Here is a 17,308-nt window from a genome sequence, read left to right on the forward strand (position 1 = left end):
GGTTTAGTTCTTGTTAGATAATCTGCAAATATTTTATTTCTTCACTTACAAAAAATGGTCTTTGAGAACATCCAATCAGCTCTGTTCATAGAGAGACTGAATAGCATAACAGTATAACATATGATTATAAATCCCCTTGATTTTCTTCATTTCTTCCATCAGTTGTCAAATAGAACCTTCACTTTAACATGTTTGTCATTGTTTGACAGGATGAAGACTCCTTGTGCAACAAACTCTGCACCTTCACCATCACTCAGAAGGAATTCATGAACCAGCACTGGTAAAAACAAAAGAGAAGTTGGTTGTTTCCTGTGATTTCAGTTTCAATCTTGAATGAGATCATAGGTAATTTTTGTCTTCTTAAACGTTGTCAAATTAAGGGAATTTTTGCAGGCAATTGGTCTTTAGGTACAACTTAGAAAGCACAGGAAACTTTCATAGCAGAATAAAAAAGAAAATTTTAGGTCATAAAAATCAACAAAGTGGAAACATGGTTGAGCCACAGCATTTTCAAAGTGAAGAAACGACGCACAAAATATTACTAATTTGTGATATAGTTGAGTATGGAGTAAATGACAGGAAGATGTAATCTATAATAAAAACCTAACGTGAGCAGCACATTTTAACGACTTGTTAGATGTACTCGTGTTGATTTTCTCTACATCTGTCATGTACATACACAAAGGAGCTTAAGATGTGGGCATGACAAAAAGTCATTTTTGTTTCCTGGTATATGTGCTTCAAGACTTAATATAGAAAGAGACTGTGCAAATGACGTTCCTTACCAAAACCGACATATTATACACAGCCTGCCATGTTCCTTTTCATTCTGCAGGTACCACTGTCACACCTGTAAGATGGTGGATGGGGTAGGTGTGTGCACAGTGTGCGCCAAGGTCTGTCACAAAGACCATGAGATCTCCTATGCCAAATATGGCTCTTTCTTCTGTGACTGCGGTGCCAAAGAGGATGGCAGCTGCCAGGTGAGACCGAATACCTCAGGTCATCATGGGAAGAGAACAACAGCGGTAACTTTGGCTTGCAAGTCATTCCCCCATTGACTTTCATCCAGTCATTTCATTTGATCAGGGTCATAGCTAGCCCACACATGTGGCCAGAAATCATGTTAGAAATGTATGTTGTCAATGTTTTGTGTAAAGAAAAGGCAAGCTTTCCTAGTTAATGTTAAATGAGAGATCTCTGAATGTGCATGTGATAAGGAACAAACCATCAACTACATTTAACCTTCAGTTTAGTCTGATAACATGTATGTTGTATTTTGCATCTTTTTTTGTGTTTGTGATTGCAACATTTTCTTCTGTGTGATAATAGCGTGATTCACCTTTGTAAATCAGCTTTTTTTCACTTAAGTAATTGTACACATTATGAGTTGAACTATCCCACAAGGGCATAATGAAGTAAATTGTATGGATATTCAGAAAATACCATTTAAGAGTCTAGTTAATAATTGGTCCAGTGCTACCAAGGGTTTGTGATTTTAGTTTTCCTGTGAAAGCAGTTTAGATAAAATGTCTCCATTCAACAGAATCTTAGTAACAATCTTTTTAACTTTAGACTCTGTATAGTGGAGAAGCTAGTGAAAACTAAATCAAGTAATTCTAATTGTAAAGATGCTAAACAATGATGATGCTATAATATGAATATTATTATATTATATAATAATATTCATCATTGTGTGTATGGAAAATGTTTCTCTTCTCACTTCTCTACTTTGTGCTGTATCATCTACAGGCTTTGGTTAAACGCAGCCCCAGCAGTGGCATGGGCTCCACTCTCAAAGAGTCTTCTGCGTTCCAGAGCGAACTGCGTATGCCGGAGAGCGCGATCCGCCACCAGAATGCTTCACCTTCCGACAAGGGCAAGGTCACAATCTGCGACGGCAAACCTGGTGATGAGGACAGACCTAAAAAGAGCAGTGTGTGCAAAAGCATTGAGGGCTGTCAGGAAGAGTTGCTAGCACAAGTGGTGAGAGAAGATGTTTTTCTTCTCTGGGTTCATTTCTGCTCCAATCTGTGTCTGATGTCTCTTAAAGCAGTCGCCCTTTAAGATTCCTTCTACATGCTAAGCACAGTATATTCTGTGACTCACATCTTGGCTCTTGTTTTCCATGGCAGATTGGATCATCCACTGCAGCAGTCATACTGGAGATGCTCATGTTTCTCATGGAAGCCATCCAGACCAACTTCCAGCAGGCATCAGCAGTGGGAAGCAGCAGCCGGGCTCAGCAGGCTCTCAATGAACTGCACACTCAAGACAAAAACGTGGAGATGACAGACCAGTTAATGGTATGATGGTTTTTAGAGTTTGATGGAGTTATGAAAATCGCCTTGATTTGAGAAATTCTTTACCCTCTGTTGTTTCGTGTTAATTATCAATCGCTCTTTTTCTCAGGTGCCCACACTCGGCTCTCAGGAAGGGGCTTTTGAGAATGTGAGGATGAACTACAGTGGCGACCAGGGACAGACAATACGGCAACTCATCAGTGCACACGTCCTGCGGCGTGTTGCCATGTGTGTCTTATCCTCACCCCATGGCCGGCGCCAGCACCTTGCAGTCAGCCATGAAAAGGGAAAGGTAAGCTACACGGTCTAGTTAACGAAATCCCATTGTTAATTAATGTTTCAAGCGTGCAAATATTTTCTATTTCTGCCCACTTTTATGTGCTAATGTGATAAGTTTTTTGCTATTTTGACATTTTTATTAGTTCATATACAAATAACCATTAACCGACTTTTCTTAAGGTTTATCACCAATTTGCAGTGTTTTACAACACCCCAACATAAATTTTTCTGTATTTCCAATTTGACAGATAACAGTTCTGCAGTTGTCCACTCTCCTGAAACAAGCTGACTCGAGCAAGAGGAAGCTAACACTGACCCGTCTGGCCTCTGCCCCAGTCCCGTTCACTGTCCTCAGTCTTACAGGAAACCCTTGTAATGAAGATTACTTGGCTGTGTGCGGCCTCAAGGTTAGAAATGGATTTGATTGTTGTATCAAGTGTTATTTTTTAATTAGGGTTCATTTCTACATATAATTGGAAAGCATTTGGAACAGTGTAGGTGTGGTTTTGCAGAGAAGACGAGTCCTTCATAATTGTAGATGGACATGTAGGTTAAGCAAGAATATCAAATAGAATATTTTGTATTTGTGTGACTTGTTTAGAGACCTGGTATTTGACTTTCTTGTCTTTGTTGTTTTTTTCCTCCAGGACTGCCATGTGCTAACTTTCAGCAGCACAGGATCTGTGTCGGACCATCTGGTGTTGCACCCACAACTGGCTACTGGCAACTTTATCATCAAAGCTGTCTGGTTACCGGGCTCGCAGACGGAACTTGCCATCATCACCGCTGACTTTGTAAAGGTATGTTTTAAGACAATAGGCCTATGTGTACTTGTAAGTCAGAATAATGACCTGTTAGTATTATTGTTGATGTGATTTACAATTTACTGTTGAGTTGGAGACGATCACAATTGTTAAACATGATGACTACATCATACTGATTTTTGCATGATGGGAAAATTGCTACTCGTCTTTATATAAATGTCTCTGTTGCTTCACAGATATATGACTTGTCAGTGGATGCCCTGAGTCCAATGTACTACTTCCTGCTTCCAAGTTCCAAGATCCGTGATGCTACATTCCTTTTCAATGAAGAGGGGAAGAACATTATCGTCATCATGTCTTCAGCCGGTTATCTGTACACACAGATCATGGACGAATCAAGCAGTGCCCAACACGGGCCTTTCTACGTCACAAATGTTTTGGAGATAAACCACGAAGACTTGAAGGTAAGTTTGCCAATAAATTGTACCTTCAAAATTCTGTGATGTGCTGAATGTTGTCACATTAGTAGCCGAAGATATCACTGCTCGATAAAAGGATCTACAGCAATATATCTTCTTTCTTTGTGACTCCAGGATAGCAACGGGCAGGTCGCTGGGGGTGGTGTGTCAGTCTACTACTCCCATGTGCTTCAGATGCTTTTCTTCAGCTACAGTCAGGGAAAGTCCTTCGCTGCCACAGTGAGCCGCAGCACATCCGAGGTGCAGAGGCTTTTCACCATCAACGTCAAAGGGTAGCTACTCTTCTTCACCAAACTCAGTCTCATGCTACTGCACTGGATATGGTAAATGTAATTGGCAACTATGTAACCATCTCTGTCTTTTCCCCCTGTCCTCTTAAGCTCTAACGGCGGTAGCAGTAAGATGTCACCGGCTCTGTGCCAATGGTCCGAGGTCATGAACCACCCAGGTCTGGTGTGCTGTGTGCAGCAGACGACAGGCATACCGCTGGTGATCATGGTCAAACCGGACACTTTCCTCATCCAAGAGATCAAAACTCTGCCAGCCAAAGCTAAGGTAATGTGAAAAGGGCTGCGCTGACATGGAACTGTCACTAGTAGTTTAAAACATAGTAATGAGAGTGATAAAAGAAATAAAATAGAAAAAGGAAAGAACGTGTTTCTCTGAATTAAGTGGTCCAATTCTGTTAGCATGATGAAGCTTTTTATATCTGCTAGATACTATGAAATACATAAAGTTTTGGCAAACTGGTAATATTTAACTTGGACGTTGATGAAACACAGTACCAATAAGTGACAAATGGCAAAAGTAATTGTGAAACTATTTGTATGTTTTCCCAAAATTACTTTATTCTCTGTCTTCACCAGATTCAAGACATGGTAGCTATTCGACACACAGCCAGTAACGAGCAGCAGCGCACGACCATGATCCTTCTCTGTGAAGATGGAAGCCTGCGAATCTACATGGCCAATGTGGACAACACCTCTTACTGGCTCCAGCCCTCACTGCAGCCCAGCTGTGGCATCAGTATTATGAAGCCGGTCCGCAAGCGCAAAGCAGCTGCTACCAGTGAGTGTGAGAGCAATGAAGAACAACTCTTGTTAGTCACCGGAATCATAAGCAAATGGATCCCAACATTGAAGAATAACACATAAAATGTTTATCAGAAAAATAAGTCCTCATCACAAACAGACAATGTCAGATTATTTGCTAAAATGCCACTGCTGCCAGTTATATGTGAACTCTAACCCACAACTCAGCTCAATAATGTATTAGTCTGTTGTCATGACCTCTCTTCTTTTTATTTCCAAAAAATCCATATAAATCCAAGGAGCTATTATGATTGAAAGTTTTATAAATACATATATTGCTTTTTTAGGACCATTCTCAGTGTACCCAGTAGACGGCCTGATGCTTAAGTGTTGTCTCAAAAAAAAGCTGATAGACAGTTGAGGGCTTGTTGTTGCAAGAAAAGGCGAACTTACTGTGTATGCTGTGTCCCTGGAAATGTTCATATTTTATTGTAATGTTTACTTTCAGCCACCCGGACTTCCAGTCAGGTGACATTTCCAGTGGACTTCTTTGAACACAACCAGCAGCTGACAGAGGTGGAGTTTGGGGGCAACGACTTGCTGCAGGTCTACAATGGACAGCAGATCAAACACAGGCTCAACTCCACTGGGATGTATGTGGCCAACACAAAGGTAACAATGTTTTACGATTCTGTCTTTGAAAAACTGAAAGAGACTGCTCTGCTTTTTTCTTATGGAGTGAATTACTACTGTCAGTTATCTGTGTGCTACATTTTTGCTATTTTTTATTAAAACCACAGATAATATGCTGCAAGTAAAAAAAATGTACAGCTAAAACTAAGTTATCTGAATAAATAACCAATGTTAACCTCCATTTCACAGTGGAGCTGTGAAGTGTGAGGTGTCATGCATGCTTGGATAGATACATTAGCTGCACTTAAACAGAGGTTGTCTTAAATCTGGTTGTTTCCTTCTAGCCTGGGGGATTTACAGTGGAAGCTGTCAACAACAACACTTCAATGGTGATGACGGGCATGCGGGTGCAAGTGGGCACTCAGGCCGTTGAGAGGGCTCCTTCCTACGTGGAGGTCTTTGGCCGCACCATGCAGATAAACCTGACAAGAGCCCGATGGTTTGACTTCCCCTTCACTAGAGAGGAGGCCCTGCAGGCGGACAAGAAGCTGTCCATCTTTAGTAAGTGCAAGAGTGGGCTGGGATGATGATATCTTTCTGCCACTTGTATAGTCTCATTCATACGCATTGCCTGTTACTCCAGAGATTATTTAAGTCATTTTTGCAGCTTCTTGATGCAAGTTACAAACATTTCACAAAAGAACTAAAAGGTCAACTTACTGTGAATGTTAGTATTTTGTCACATGTCTGTGTTATTTACATTTCCATTCAGCCTATCAATAAAATACCAAGATTCCTATATGTATGATTTGGTGTGATACTTGGACTATATTTTGAACTCCACTGATTTACCTTAAAATATGGTGTATTTTAGTTTTACTGCCTTCTTGGCTTCCCCCAAAACAGTGCAAAATGTCAAATGAAAAGTTATTTCTTATTTGTCAGAAAGGGCACATATTGATTAAATTATGAATCGGTTTACTCAGCTGCTCCCTTGAAATTGGTCACCTTTTCTGCTGACTTTTTAGAAACCATCTACTAATTCAGATTCATCTTCCTGTTTGTTGTTACAGTTGGGGCGTCCGTTGACCCAGCTGGAGTCACCATGCTTGATTCAATCAAGATCTATGGTAAAACCAAGGAGCAGTTTGGCTGGCCTGAGGAACCACCTGAGGACTTTTCCTCTGCTTCGGTGAACAATGTCTGCAGCCCGAACCTCAACCAAGGCAATGGTGCTGCTGATGGAGACATAGCCACCCCAACTACCACTAGCGGCAGTGTGCTGGAAAGGTATTTGCTTTACATTTTAGGGTTTATAAGGTCAACCCAAACAGTTTAAGTTAACAGATCTCAATCCCCTGTCGTTCAGTTAATCACACTAATGATGTGATGAGAGACAATTTTTTTGACTTTATAATAAACCAATTTTTCACTTTTAAACTACCTTTTATATAACATATATATATATACGTCTGTCCTTTGTCTGTCCTGTGGCTGTATAAGATAATTGATAATCAGTCAGTAAGCTGTACTGATGTGGCATGAATGTTGCGATTAAAACATTTTTATAGGTTCGTACCACCCACTATTTCTTTACCCTTCATGGGTGCAGCTATGTGGGGCAGGAGTTGTTGTGGATGAGCAGGTGTTAGGTTCTCTTTAGAGTATTTAGTGCATGGCTATCGTGATGTCATCTTTTCTTGCATGCTTCTCTTTTGTTAAACTGAATCATTTAATTTCACTTGTTTCTTTCTGTGAACCTCACACTTTTTTGTTCTTTTTCTTTTGCTCCCAAAAATACAATAAAAAGTTGTGAAACTGAGTCCTTATCAACCTTGGACCGGTTAGTAACTGCCCTTTCTCTGCTTGTTTGTCTGGTTTTGTGCATGTGTGCCAGTTTGTGTGTCCTTGCCTGAGACTGTGAACATGCCACGCACCATCTCCATGCTTGTACAACAAAAAACTATTGTTTTGCCTTACAGCATTTATTCTTGCATTCAGTGTTGTTTTGGCATTTAGAATAGCACAGACTGCAGCAAGTTGAGATTTTGTTTTTGTTTGATTGTTAGGTCAATTTAAGGTAAAACCATCAGGAGCCGTCTGTTGATCTTGCTTCTTGTTTCAGGTTGGTGGTCAGTTCCCTAGAGTCTTTGGAAAGTTGCTTTGCAGTAGGTTCCTCCAGCGAAAAGGTAAACGAACAAAGATTATAGTAGCATTTTTGAAAGAAAGTCCTGTGTAAAACTGTTTTGTGCTGAATTGGTAACTGCAAGTCTTGTTGTTGCCTCTTTGTAGGAGAAGAATAAGGCTGCAGCTTTGGAGTTAGCCACTCTACTCCTGTCCATGCCGACCCCTGCAGGTGTGCAGCAGCAGACCAAGGGACTTCTTGCCAGCCTGCACACCAGTCGAACTGCTTACCACAACCACAAGGTATGTATACATAATCACTTTGTGTACTTACACACTTTCATTATCATTCTGAATCATATTTTAATCAATGCTTGTTCATAATTTATCAACAATTCATCCTTAAAATCTATAAACAGTTTGTTCAGACACCACACTCTCAGAAGTCTGTTGTGATGCACTGAAGTATTTCGTGGTGATAGAACTGCCTATCCTCTACATCACTTGTGAAGAATTATTGTAATGCTTGAATGCTTCTTTCCATCAGGACCAGTCCTTGTTGAGTAACGCAGTGCAATGCCTAAATGGCTGCAGTCGCGAGGGGAGGGACCTCGACCCTGATGTCTTCCAGAGGCTTGTAATCACTGCCCGCTCCATTGCAATCATGAGACCCAACAACTTGGTGCATTTCACCGAAACAAAGTCATTACACCATGACTCTGGTAAGATAATATTCAGCTGATGACGAATGTTGCCCAATATTAAGGAATAGCAATGTAGTGTAAGGAGTTGAACAGCTGTTAGTTAAATGGTTGTGTGTAGTTAGGAGACTAAGTGATCCAAAAGTGCCCAATAAGAGTAATTCACGTTTCTCTTGTCTTAATCCAGAAATGACTGAAGATGGACAAAAACGTGTGGATGGTGAAAGCTGTAATTTCATCACGCAGCTCATGAATAATTTCTGGAAGCTTCATGCCCTCAAACCAAAGAACGCCTTCCTTGCTCCTGCTTGTCTCCCTGGTAAATGCAAACATTTAGACACCAACGTTTTTTGTGTTTTTTTTATATATATATATATATATATAATGTGTAGACAGTTGCAAGATCGTAAACATGTTTTCTTCTCCTATTAAGGCCTCACTCATGTGGAAGCAACAGTAAATGCCTTGGTGGACATCATCCATGCATACTGCACATGTGAATTGGATTACATCAATGTTGCCTCCAAAATCTACATGCAGATGTTACTATGTCCAGTAAGTACCAAACTTTTATCAGTGGAATTATAATTTTTGATAAAATGAGAATGAGTGTTGAAATATTAAATCACGAGCGCTGACAGACAGACGCTGACAAACCACTAAAGTTGCTATTGAGCCTCACCACTATAAAATTGTATTTACTTTCTTATTAACATTTTTGTTTACAATTGGGATAGTAAGTGTTAAAAGCACTATGAACCGATTATCATCAGGTAACTAATGTGTATTTAAACCTATTCCAGGACACCTCTGTCAGCTTTGCTTGTAAGCAGGCTCTGATCCGAGTGCTTAGACCAAGAAATAAACGCCGACATGTGACCCTTCCGTCTCCCCCACGCTCCAACACACCCATGGGTAAGTTTGCACATTGTTTTATAGAAAACATCAATTTACAATATAAGCTGTAAATTACTAGATGTGAAGGCATTTTTGTGGAGTCAAGTATTACAATTTTCAAGTTCTTCTGGTATCGATATTACAAGGTACCAGATATGTTCAGTAACCAAAAATCTGTATTCTCATTACATGCCAATAATAAAACAAACAGGATTTTTAAACAAAAAGTTTAATAAATTATCTGCTGATGCTCCTATTATCACACATGGAGTCAATTCAGTAAAACTTGTTGGATCATTTCTTTTACCAGGAGACAAGGATGATGATGACGATGATGATGCAGATGACAAAATGCAGTCATCAGTGCTGACCGGAGGAGAAGAGGGCAGACAGGAGAGTCAGGAGCAGAATGAAGTGGACCACGGCGACTTCGAGATGGTGGTGAGGGGCATTTTATTCAGTGGGTTGTGTCCGACATGACTCCTGCATTGTTTTCACTGTGTGAGGAATCTGATGTGGACTTCAGTCTTCACACAGAGGAAAATAAATCATTTGAAATGTATAGCATAGTAGACCTTTTTGGATTTGTCATTTAGTCATTAGTGATGCAACATCAGGTTTTAATTTATTAAACCTGATTTAACGACAGTATCCATGTACAGCCATGTCGGCCTTAATGGCATAAATCAACCAGGTGCATCCCTGTTGTCTGGTGTATGAGTTTATTGTATCTTAAGATAAAAATCCTAGTTACAAACATTTTTCTGTTGAGAAATATGGCACAGAAACAAATGTTACAATGTTTGTTATTCTATCTCTTTAGTCTGAATCCATGGTCCTGGAGACAGCAGAGAATGTCAACAATGGAAATCCGTCTCCCCTGGAGGCTCTGCTGGCTGGAGCCGAGGGTTTCCCCCCCATGCTGGACATCCCCCCTGATGCAGATGATGAAACTATGGTAGAGCTCGCCATCGCTCTCAGCCTTCAGCAGGATCAACAAGGTACGAGGCCAGACAGTCTGGTAGTCCCGCGTCACGTTCAAACACACTGCACTTCATGTTAGTCATTATGGAGTTTTGAGTGTCCTATAGCTGTAACTTATATGGACCTTGAAATAAAGCTAAATAATGATAATAATGCATACTAATAATAATGTAACACTTGCTAACACACAACCGAAACTGTGAGATCTTTAGATTTAACCTTAGCTTACTTCGATTTCTTGAACTCGGGTTACATTGAATTCCTTACATGTCATGTAGGTCACATATTTCCATAAATCTGCATCCAAAGTGAGTTATTATCTTTGAGATTGGTATGTTGGTTAAGCTTTTCTATCTTTTGACATTTTTTAGGCAGTAGCAGCAGTGCCCTCGGCCTACAGAGCCTTGGCCTGTCTGGCCAGGCTCCAAGCTCCTCTTCACTTGATGCTGGCACTCTTTCAGACACCACTGCATCAGGTAATAAGACCATCTCTGTGATAGTATGTGATCATATGTTATACCTGTAAGCTCACAGTGGCGAGAAAATCCTTACCACAAGATGCTTACATTTTTTTGTCTTGGATACAATTTTATGTATAAAATGCCAAAGTGTAACAGTGATTGTGAATGACCACTGATCACATCCAAACTTAAACCTCATAATCTGAATCTGTTGCAAAGGTTGTGATGTTAGTCATTTTTGAATTAAAGCAGTCATTTTTAACCCTTTACACTCAGCCATAGTTTCTCTAGTAGCTGTATCACAGCTACTCACTGTTGACTTAATCTGTTATAATTATGTATGACATATGTATCCATTAGATTGAACAGAAGAAAGAACAACCCACAATTGCATGTTGAATTGTACTTCATTTTTTTTTTTTATTGTAAGTGCACAAGTGTAAACTAAGATCATGTATCCTGGCCAGATGACTGCGGCATATTTACTGCTACAGCTCTTGTTTTGATTTCAGCCCCGGCGTCAGATGACGAGGGCAGCACAGCTGCTACTGATGGTTCCACTCTGAGGACCTCCCCAGCGGAGCACGGAGGCAGTGTGGGCTCAGAGAGTGGAGGGTCTGCAATAGACTCTGTTGCAGGGGAGCACAGCGGTGGGTGTTTAATTGCATACATATATTAATGCAAGATACAGTTTTTCTTAATGTCAGACTTGTATTGAAAATGTTATCTAGAATGTCTGAGTTGAGGATTATTTAATGTCTACAGACTAGTTTTCAGACCTTGCCCTCTTTCTTTTTCTTAATGAAATATAATCTAACAACCTTCAAAATACAGTTGTCTTTAGTTTACATATAATTACACATGGTACCTCCCACACACTTCCTTTTCCCCGTACCTCAGTTTGAGGTTATGGCATCCCCATAATCTGGCATGAAGTTTAGCACTTAGGTATTATATTCAACTATGTTTCCAGTTAACTTACTTGCATTTGTTCATGCATTTGTTCAGTGTCAGGACGCAGCAGTGCATATGGTGACACGACAGTGGAGGGCCATCCTGCCGGTCCAGGCAGTGTGAGTTCCAGCACTGGAGCCATCAGTACCACCACAGCCCAGCAGGAAGGGGAAGGCTCGGAGGGAGAAGTGGAAACCGAGGGAGACATCCACACAAGCAACAGGTCAGACATCCCAAACGTGAATGAGGAGCTATGACTAAATAGAAAGGTTCAATCTCTGCTGACAGCAATCCTCTGCCTGCTTAAGTGTAAAGAGACATTATCCCACCATTAATGGGTTCAGTATGTTTGAGGGCAAGAAAGAGATGTCGGAAAATGTATTTGTGTTTGATAAAAAAAACTCTACATTGTATAATTGTTTCCCCCTTTCTCATTAGGCTGCACATGGTTCGTCTTATGCTCCTGGAGCGCTTGCTTCAGCAACTTTCTCAGCTCCACAATGTGGGTGGAGTCCAAGCAATACCTTACATGCAGGTCATCCTCATGTTGACCTCTGACCTGGATGGCGAGGATGAAAAGGATAAGGGCGCCTTGGATGACCTGCTTGCACAGCTCATTGCCGAGCTTGGCATGCACAAGAAGGTAACCAAGGTCTCATTATGATGAATCAGTCTTTGTGTTTCTGTTTTACTGAATCCATGTTATTCTTCTGCAGGATGTGTCCAAGAAGAATGAGCGTAGTTCCATCAATGAAGTTCACCTGGTCATAATGCGACTACTCAGCGTCTTTATGTCTCGAACCAAGTCTGGATCTAAATCTTCCTCTGAGGTAAGTTTATTTTCTTAGTACTGAATAACCAATTCAATATATTATTTTAAACCAATATCAGCTCGGTACCGAAATAAACATGTCTGGATTCAGATGGGAGTTCCAGCAGGAGTTTTGGTCTCCTGGACTCGACACAACACTGTGCATAATGGGCAACACCAGCCAATAGAAAAGAAAAAACATACCCACACGTATCAATTCAGGTGGTGTTTCTTTAGAATACCTACTGTAGGTAGTTGCAGATTACATGACTCAAATGTAGTTTTCTGTGGGCAACAATTAGTGCCTAACACACACAGTTTCCTGGTTATTTAGAATAAAGTTTATAGCACTGCTATGTATTTTGACAGCTGCTGTATACCCCTCTCTCTCTTCCAGTCATCCTCCCTGATTTCCAACGCCACAGCGACTGCCTTGCTTAGCCTGGGTTCCATTGACTACTGTCTCCATGTGCTGAAGTCGCTCCTGGAGTTCTGGAAGAGCCAACAGGGCGAAGAGGAGCCTGTGACCGCCAGCCAGCTCCTCCGCCCACACACAGCCTCCTCTCCTCCAGACATGAGCCCTTTCTTTCTACGCCAATACGTCAAGGTATCATGCCACAGGAATCGCTTTAATCACTGTAACTTGAAAGCTTATTGTTTTGTACGTTACGTTGATGTGAACTAACTGTGTTGTTCCTGGCACCAGGGTCATGCTGCTGATGTGTTTGAAGCCTACTCTCAACTGTTGACGGAAATGGTGCTGCGGCTGCCATATCAGATCAAAAAGATTGCAGACACCAACCCTCGTATCCCTCCACCTGTCTTTGACCACTCCTGGTTCTACTATCTGTCTGAAGTAAGCTATGGAATGTTTTACTTGATTTTTCTTTTCAGTGTCTGTCGTCAGATAAGAAATATACCTTTAACTCTCTGACTTGTTTTTCCTCAGTATCTGATGATCCAGCAGACTCCATTTGTCAGAAGGCAAGTGAGAAAGCTGTTGCTATTCATTTGTGGCTCCAAGGAAAAATATCGTCAGCTGCGAGATCTGCACACTCTTGACTCCCATGTGCGCAGCATCAAGAAGCTTCTCGAGGAACAGGGCATCTTCCTTCGGGCCGGCGTGGTCACAGCCACGTCTGGCTCAGCTCTGCAGTACGACACTCTAATCAATCTGGTGAGTGTCCTGTGAACAGTTGTTAGAAAAACTTGGACAGAGCTGCTTTTTGATTCTATGTTCTGGCTATAAATGTTTAATTCATGCTTGTTTATTATTTTGTCATCACAAGCTAGCATCTCCTCTGCAAACGTTTTTGTTAATACTCCCTTTTCACTGTGATTATAACTGGGATTCTTATCTTCAGTCGAGTGCTTAAATGTAACATGTTTCTCTTGTTTCAGATGGAACATCTGAAAGCTTGCGCTGAAATTGCCACTCAGAGGACAATCAACTGGCAGAAGTTCTGCATGAAGGACGACTGTAAGTTCTTTCAGATCAGTTTTGATACTGGAAACAAACAAATGTTTAAGACCACTACTGTTAACATTGTTTGTCTCTTTTCTCTCTTTATCTGTTACCCTTCTCGTCTTTGTCCAGCTGTTCTGTACTTCCTGCTCCAAGTCAGCTTCCTTGTGGATGAGGGAGTTTCCCCAGTACTTCTGCAACTGCTCTCATGTGCCCTGTGTGGCAGTAAGGTGGTGGCCAACTCCTCCTCTTCATCATTCTCTGGAGGCTCCAGTAGTGCTGGACAGACAGGAGGTTCTCAGTCCTCTCAGAGCAAGTCCTCCAGTAAAAAGAGCAAAAAAGAAGACAAGGAGAAAGACAAAGAGGGTGATTGCTCATACTACATGCTGCTTGTTAAGATGTTACACACTGAAGGCTGAGGCTCAAGTCAGCCTCTGAACCTGTACAGGATATTAAAAAAATTGGACAATAGATGCTAGTGTATTGACTATGTTGTATCTTTGTGGCCTGACCACAGGTGATGGTGTTGGCAGCCAGGAGGATCAGCTGTGTATGGGTCTAGTCAGTCAGCTGAACAAGTTTGCAGACAAGGAGACACTCATTCAGTTTTTGCGCTGCTTTCTTTTGGAGTCAAACTCATCTGCTGTGCGCTGGCAGGCTCACTGCCTGGCTCTTCACATCTACAGGTACTGTTAAAACACATGACACAGACAGCCTTATTGAATGTTCTGTCTTAAATGTTGACTAGCTTAACTACAATACAAAAGGTTATAGCACCCATAAATATACTTTTAATCTGTGAACAAAAGCATGACTAAATTACTAAATAGTTGAAACATAACCTGGGCCACTGGCCGAAATCTGAATCTCTGCAGGAATTCCAATAAATCTCAGCAGGAGCTTCTGCTGGAACTGACCTGGGCCATCTGGCCTGAGCTCCCTGCATATGGCCGGAAAGCTGCCCAGTTTGTCGACCTGCTTGGATACTTCTCGCTCAAAACTCCTCAGACAGAGAAAAAGGTTTGTTTAACGGTCTCACAAGCTCTGGTTGTGGAGATGTCGGGATATTATTTTGTCTAAAATCAGATCAAAAACATTTTAAATTGTAACCACCTGACAGCAGTCAAATAGCCATTTGGTTTGACTGGCACATTTTCATTTATGTTTATTAATGTGTATTGTCCCTGCTAAATAAACCCCTTAGATAACATGGACTATATTTCTTCATGTTTGCCTTAGTGTACTTTGTTTGAAAATGTAATTTGCAAGCCTTGTTTTGCCCACAATTTTTCAACCAGTTAATTGTTACTAAGCCATATTGTGGACATGGTTGTGTTCGTAATGTACAGGTTACAGTACTTATTCTAAATGTGTTTTCATAATTTGTGTAATAATTTTCCTTTGCTGTTCCAGCTGAAGGAATATTCCCAGAAAGCTGTAGAAATTCTGAGGACGCAGAACCATATCCTGACAAATCACCCCAACTCCAACATCTACAAGTATGTCTATACAAACTATCTATCTTGAATAAAACAATATCAAGCAGTGGACATCTACATAAAACTCTTGTTTTGTATTCTCTCCTGCAGCACTCTGTCAGGTTTAGTGGAGTTTGATGGTTTTTTCCTGGAGAGTGACCCCTGCTTGGTGTGCAACAATCCTGAGGTTCCTTTCTCGGTATGTGCATCACAACTTCCCCTAGTGGACTCAATATGTTTTAAAACTGTTTCGCGACAAATGTTGTTAAAGGAATCCTTATGCAAGTTTCTATATACTTGTAAATATGCATCACTTTTGCATCGGTTATCTATTTCATCTTGGATTAGTAATTTAAACAGCTGATATACACTGTGGCTGGTTTATGATGCTCATTTCTCTATCTATAATAATAATAGACTTTATTTGTATAGCACAATACATGTATAAAATGCAACACAAAGTGCTGAACATATAAAAGCTAATTATCACAACAATTATAATAAAACAATAAAAACAAGAAAGATGAAATAAAATACTACAACTTAAATGATTATATGGAAAGAACAAAGACTAGTCAGAAAAAACCCCATCTAAGATTAGACTCTACTTGCATAATCACAGTTTATTATAGTTTTCAAAGTTTGTGTGTCTTGTATTCTTCCTCTAGAATATAAAACTGTCATCGATCAAAGTGGACACCCGCTACACCACCACACAGCAAGTCGTCAAGCTCATTGGTAGCCACACCATCAGCAAAGTCACCGTGAAGATTGGTGACCTCAAGCGCACCAAAATGGTCCGCACCATCAATCTGTACTACAACAACCGGACTGTACAGGCTATCGTAGAGCTGAAGAACAAGTATGTTGCAACAAAGAGCTGCTGGTCTTATCGAACAATGACATTAAGATACTAAGATTCCATAATACCTGCACTCACGTTAACAATATAAAATTAATACTCTCTGTTGTGTATTTGTAGGCCTGCTCGTTGGCACAAAGCCAAGAAAGTTCAACTGACACCGGGACAAACGGAGGTGAAGATCGACCTTCCCTTACCCATTGTTGCTTCCAACCTGATGATTGAGTTCTCTGACTTTTACGAGAACTACCAGGCCTCCACTGAGACCCTGCAGTGTCCCCGCTGCAGTGCTTCTGTGCCCGCCAACCCCGGGGTGTGTGGCAACTGCGGTGAGAACGTGTATCAGTGCCACAAGTGCAGGTGAGCAACAGGTTTCCTTTGTTATTCTGAGAAGATATTTGGAGACAATGAAGTTGAATTATATTTTAACTTGCTGGTTGTCTCCCATTAGGTCCATCAACTACGATGAAAAAGACCCCTTCTTGTGCAATGCCTGTGGTTTCTGCAAATATGCCCGATTTGACTTCATGCTTTATGCTAAGCCATGCTGTGCTGTGGATCCCATCGAGAACGAGGAAGACAGGAAAAAGGTAAGCAATTATTTGCAGAGAAAGACATGAAAGTGAAAAAGAAAGGAGGCAAAATGTTCCAAAACATCAGTTTACATGCCAGAGTCCCCATTTTTTTACTGAGGAAAGATGAGTGAAGTAAAATTTGCCTTCATCTTTTACTGCCTCCATTCATTCTTGTGTCTTTGTTGTTTCTGTAGGCTGTGACCAACATCAACACCCTGCTGGACAAAGCTGACAGGGTCTACCACCAGCTGATGGGACACCGACCCCAGTTAGAAAGCCTCCTGTCTAAAGTCAATGAGGCAGCACCAGAAAAGCCACAGGTAGGTCTTCACATGGAGAGCATGAATAGTTCCTGTGCTTATTCCATCTAATATTAGATGTTGTATCAAAGGGGGCATGAGTATTATTTAGGCCACTTGGCAAATATTGTAAATAACTGAGCTATTTTTGTGTTTATTCTTTAAAAACATCCCATCTCCTTGGTAATACATGATAGTGAATGAAAAA

General features: G+C 40.9%; 1 protein-coding gene across 7 annotated transcripts in view; it reads left to right on the top strand.

Annotated features, from left to right (window-relative positions):
* Positions 1-17,308, top strand: part of ubr4 (ubiquitin protein ligase E3 component n-recognin 4) — a 47,387-nt gene that overhangs the window by 19,115 nt on the left and 10,964 nt on the right. For 2 of the 7 annotated variants that reach the window (XM_035160353.2, XM_035160356.2), the window contains 41 exons: positions 210-280; positions 836-1,028; positions 1,753-1,986; positions 2,136-2,306; positions 2,413-2,595; positions 2,831-2,989; positions 3,230-3,382; positions 3,583-3,810; positions 3,940-4,097; positions 4,206-4,380; positions 4,692-4,893; positions 5,365-5,528; positions 5,834-6,050; positions 6,563-6,779; positions 7,300-7,332; positions 7,615-7,678; positions 7,782-7,916; positions 8,161-8,335; positions 8,502-8,633; positions 8,748-8,869; positions 9,118-9,229; positions 9,522-9,652; positions 10,035-10,212; positions 10,567-10,671; positions 11,169-11,306; positions 11,665-11,833; positions 12,049-12,253; positions 12,327-12,440; positions 12,819-13,028; positions 13,128-13,277; positions 13,371-13,598; positions 13,823-13,901; positions 14,019-14,252; positions 14,404-14,572; positions 14,762-14,906; positions 15,300-15,385; positions 15,476-15,563; positions 16,033-16,226; positions 16,347-16,586; positions 16,678-16,816; positions 16,996-17,121. In XM_035160353.2, coding sequence (XP_035016244.1) covers positions 210-280; positions 836-1,028; positions 1,753-1,986; positions 2,136-2,306; positions 2,413-2,595; positions 2,831-2,989; positions 3,230-3,382; positions 3,583-3,810; positions 3,940-4,097; positions 4,206-4,380; positions 4,692-4,893; positions 5,365-5,528; positions 5,834-6,050; positions 6,563-6,779; positions 7,300-7,332; positions 7,615-7,678; positions 7,782-7,916; positions 8,161-8,335; positions 8,502-8,633; positions 8,748-8,869; positions 9,118-9,229; positions 9,522-9,652; positions 10,035-10,212; positions 10,567-10,671; positions 11,169-11,306; positions 11,665-11,833; positions 12,049-12,253; positions 12,327-12,440; positions 12,819-13,028; positions 13,128-13,277; positions 13,371-13,598; positions 13,823-13,901; positions 14,019-14,252; positions 14,404-14,572; positions 14,762-14,906; positions 15,300-15,385; positions 15,476-15,563; positions 16,033-16,226; positions 16,347-16,586; positions 16,678-16,816; positions 16,996-17,121 — 6,426 coding nt within the window. The remainder of the gene's footprint in view (positions 1-209; positions 281-835; positions 1,029-1,752; positions 1,987-2,135; positions 2,307-2,412; positions 2,596-2,830; positions 2,990-3,229; positions 3,383-3,582; positions 3,811-3,939; positions 4,098-4,205; positions 4,381-4,691; positions 4,894-5,364; positions 5,529-5,833; positions 6,051-6,562; positions 6,780-7,299; positions 7,333-7,614; positions 7,679-7,781; positions 7,917-8,160; positions 8,336-8,501; positions 8,634-8,747; positions 8,870-9,117; positions 9,230-9,521; positions 9,653-10,034; positions 10,213-10,566; positions 10,672-11,168; positions 11,307-11,664; positions 11,834-12,048; positions 12,254-12,326; positions 12,441-12,818; positions 13,029-13,127; positions 13,278-13,370; positions 13,599-13,822; positions 13,902-14,018; positions 14,253-14,403; positions 14,573-14,761; positions 14,907-15,299; positions 15,386-15,475; positions 15,564-16,032; positions 16,227-16,346; positions 16,587-16,677; positions 16,817-16,995; positions 17,122-17,308) is intronic. The other 5 variants (XM_035160358.2, XM_035160359.2, XM_035160354.2 and 2 more) reach the window with 4 other exon arrangements.

This window comes from Hippoglossus stenolepis, chromosome 6 (assembly GCF_022539355.2).
Source record: "Hippoglossus stenolepis isolate QCI-W04-F060 chromosome 6, HSTE1.2, whole genome shotgun sequence".
Taxonomy (NCBI): Eukaryota; Metazoa; Chordata; class Actinopteri; order Pleuronectiformes; family Pleuronectidae; genus Hippoglossus; species Hippoglossus stenolepis.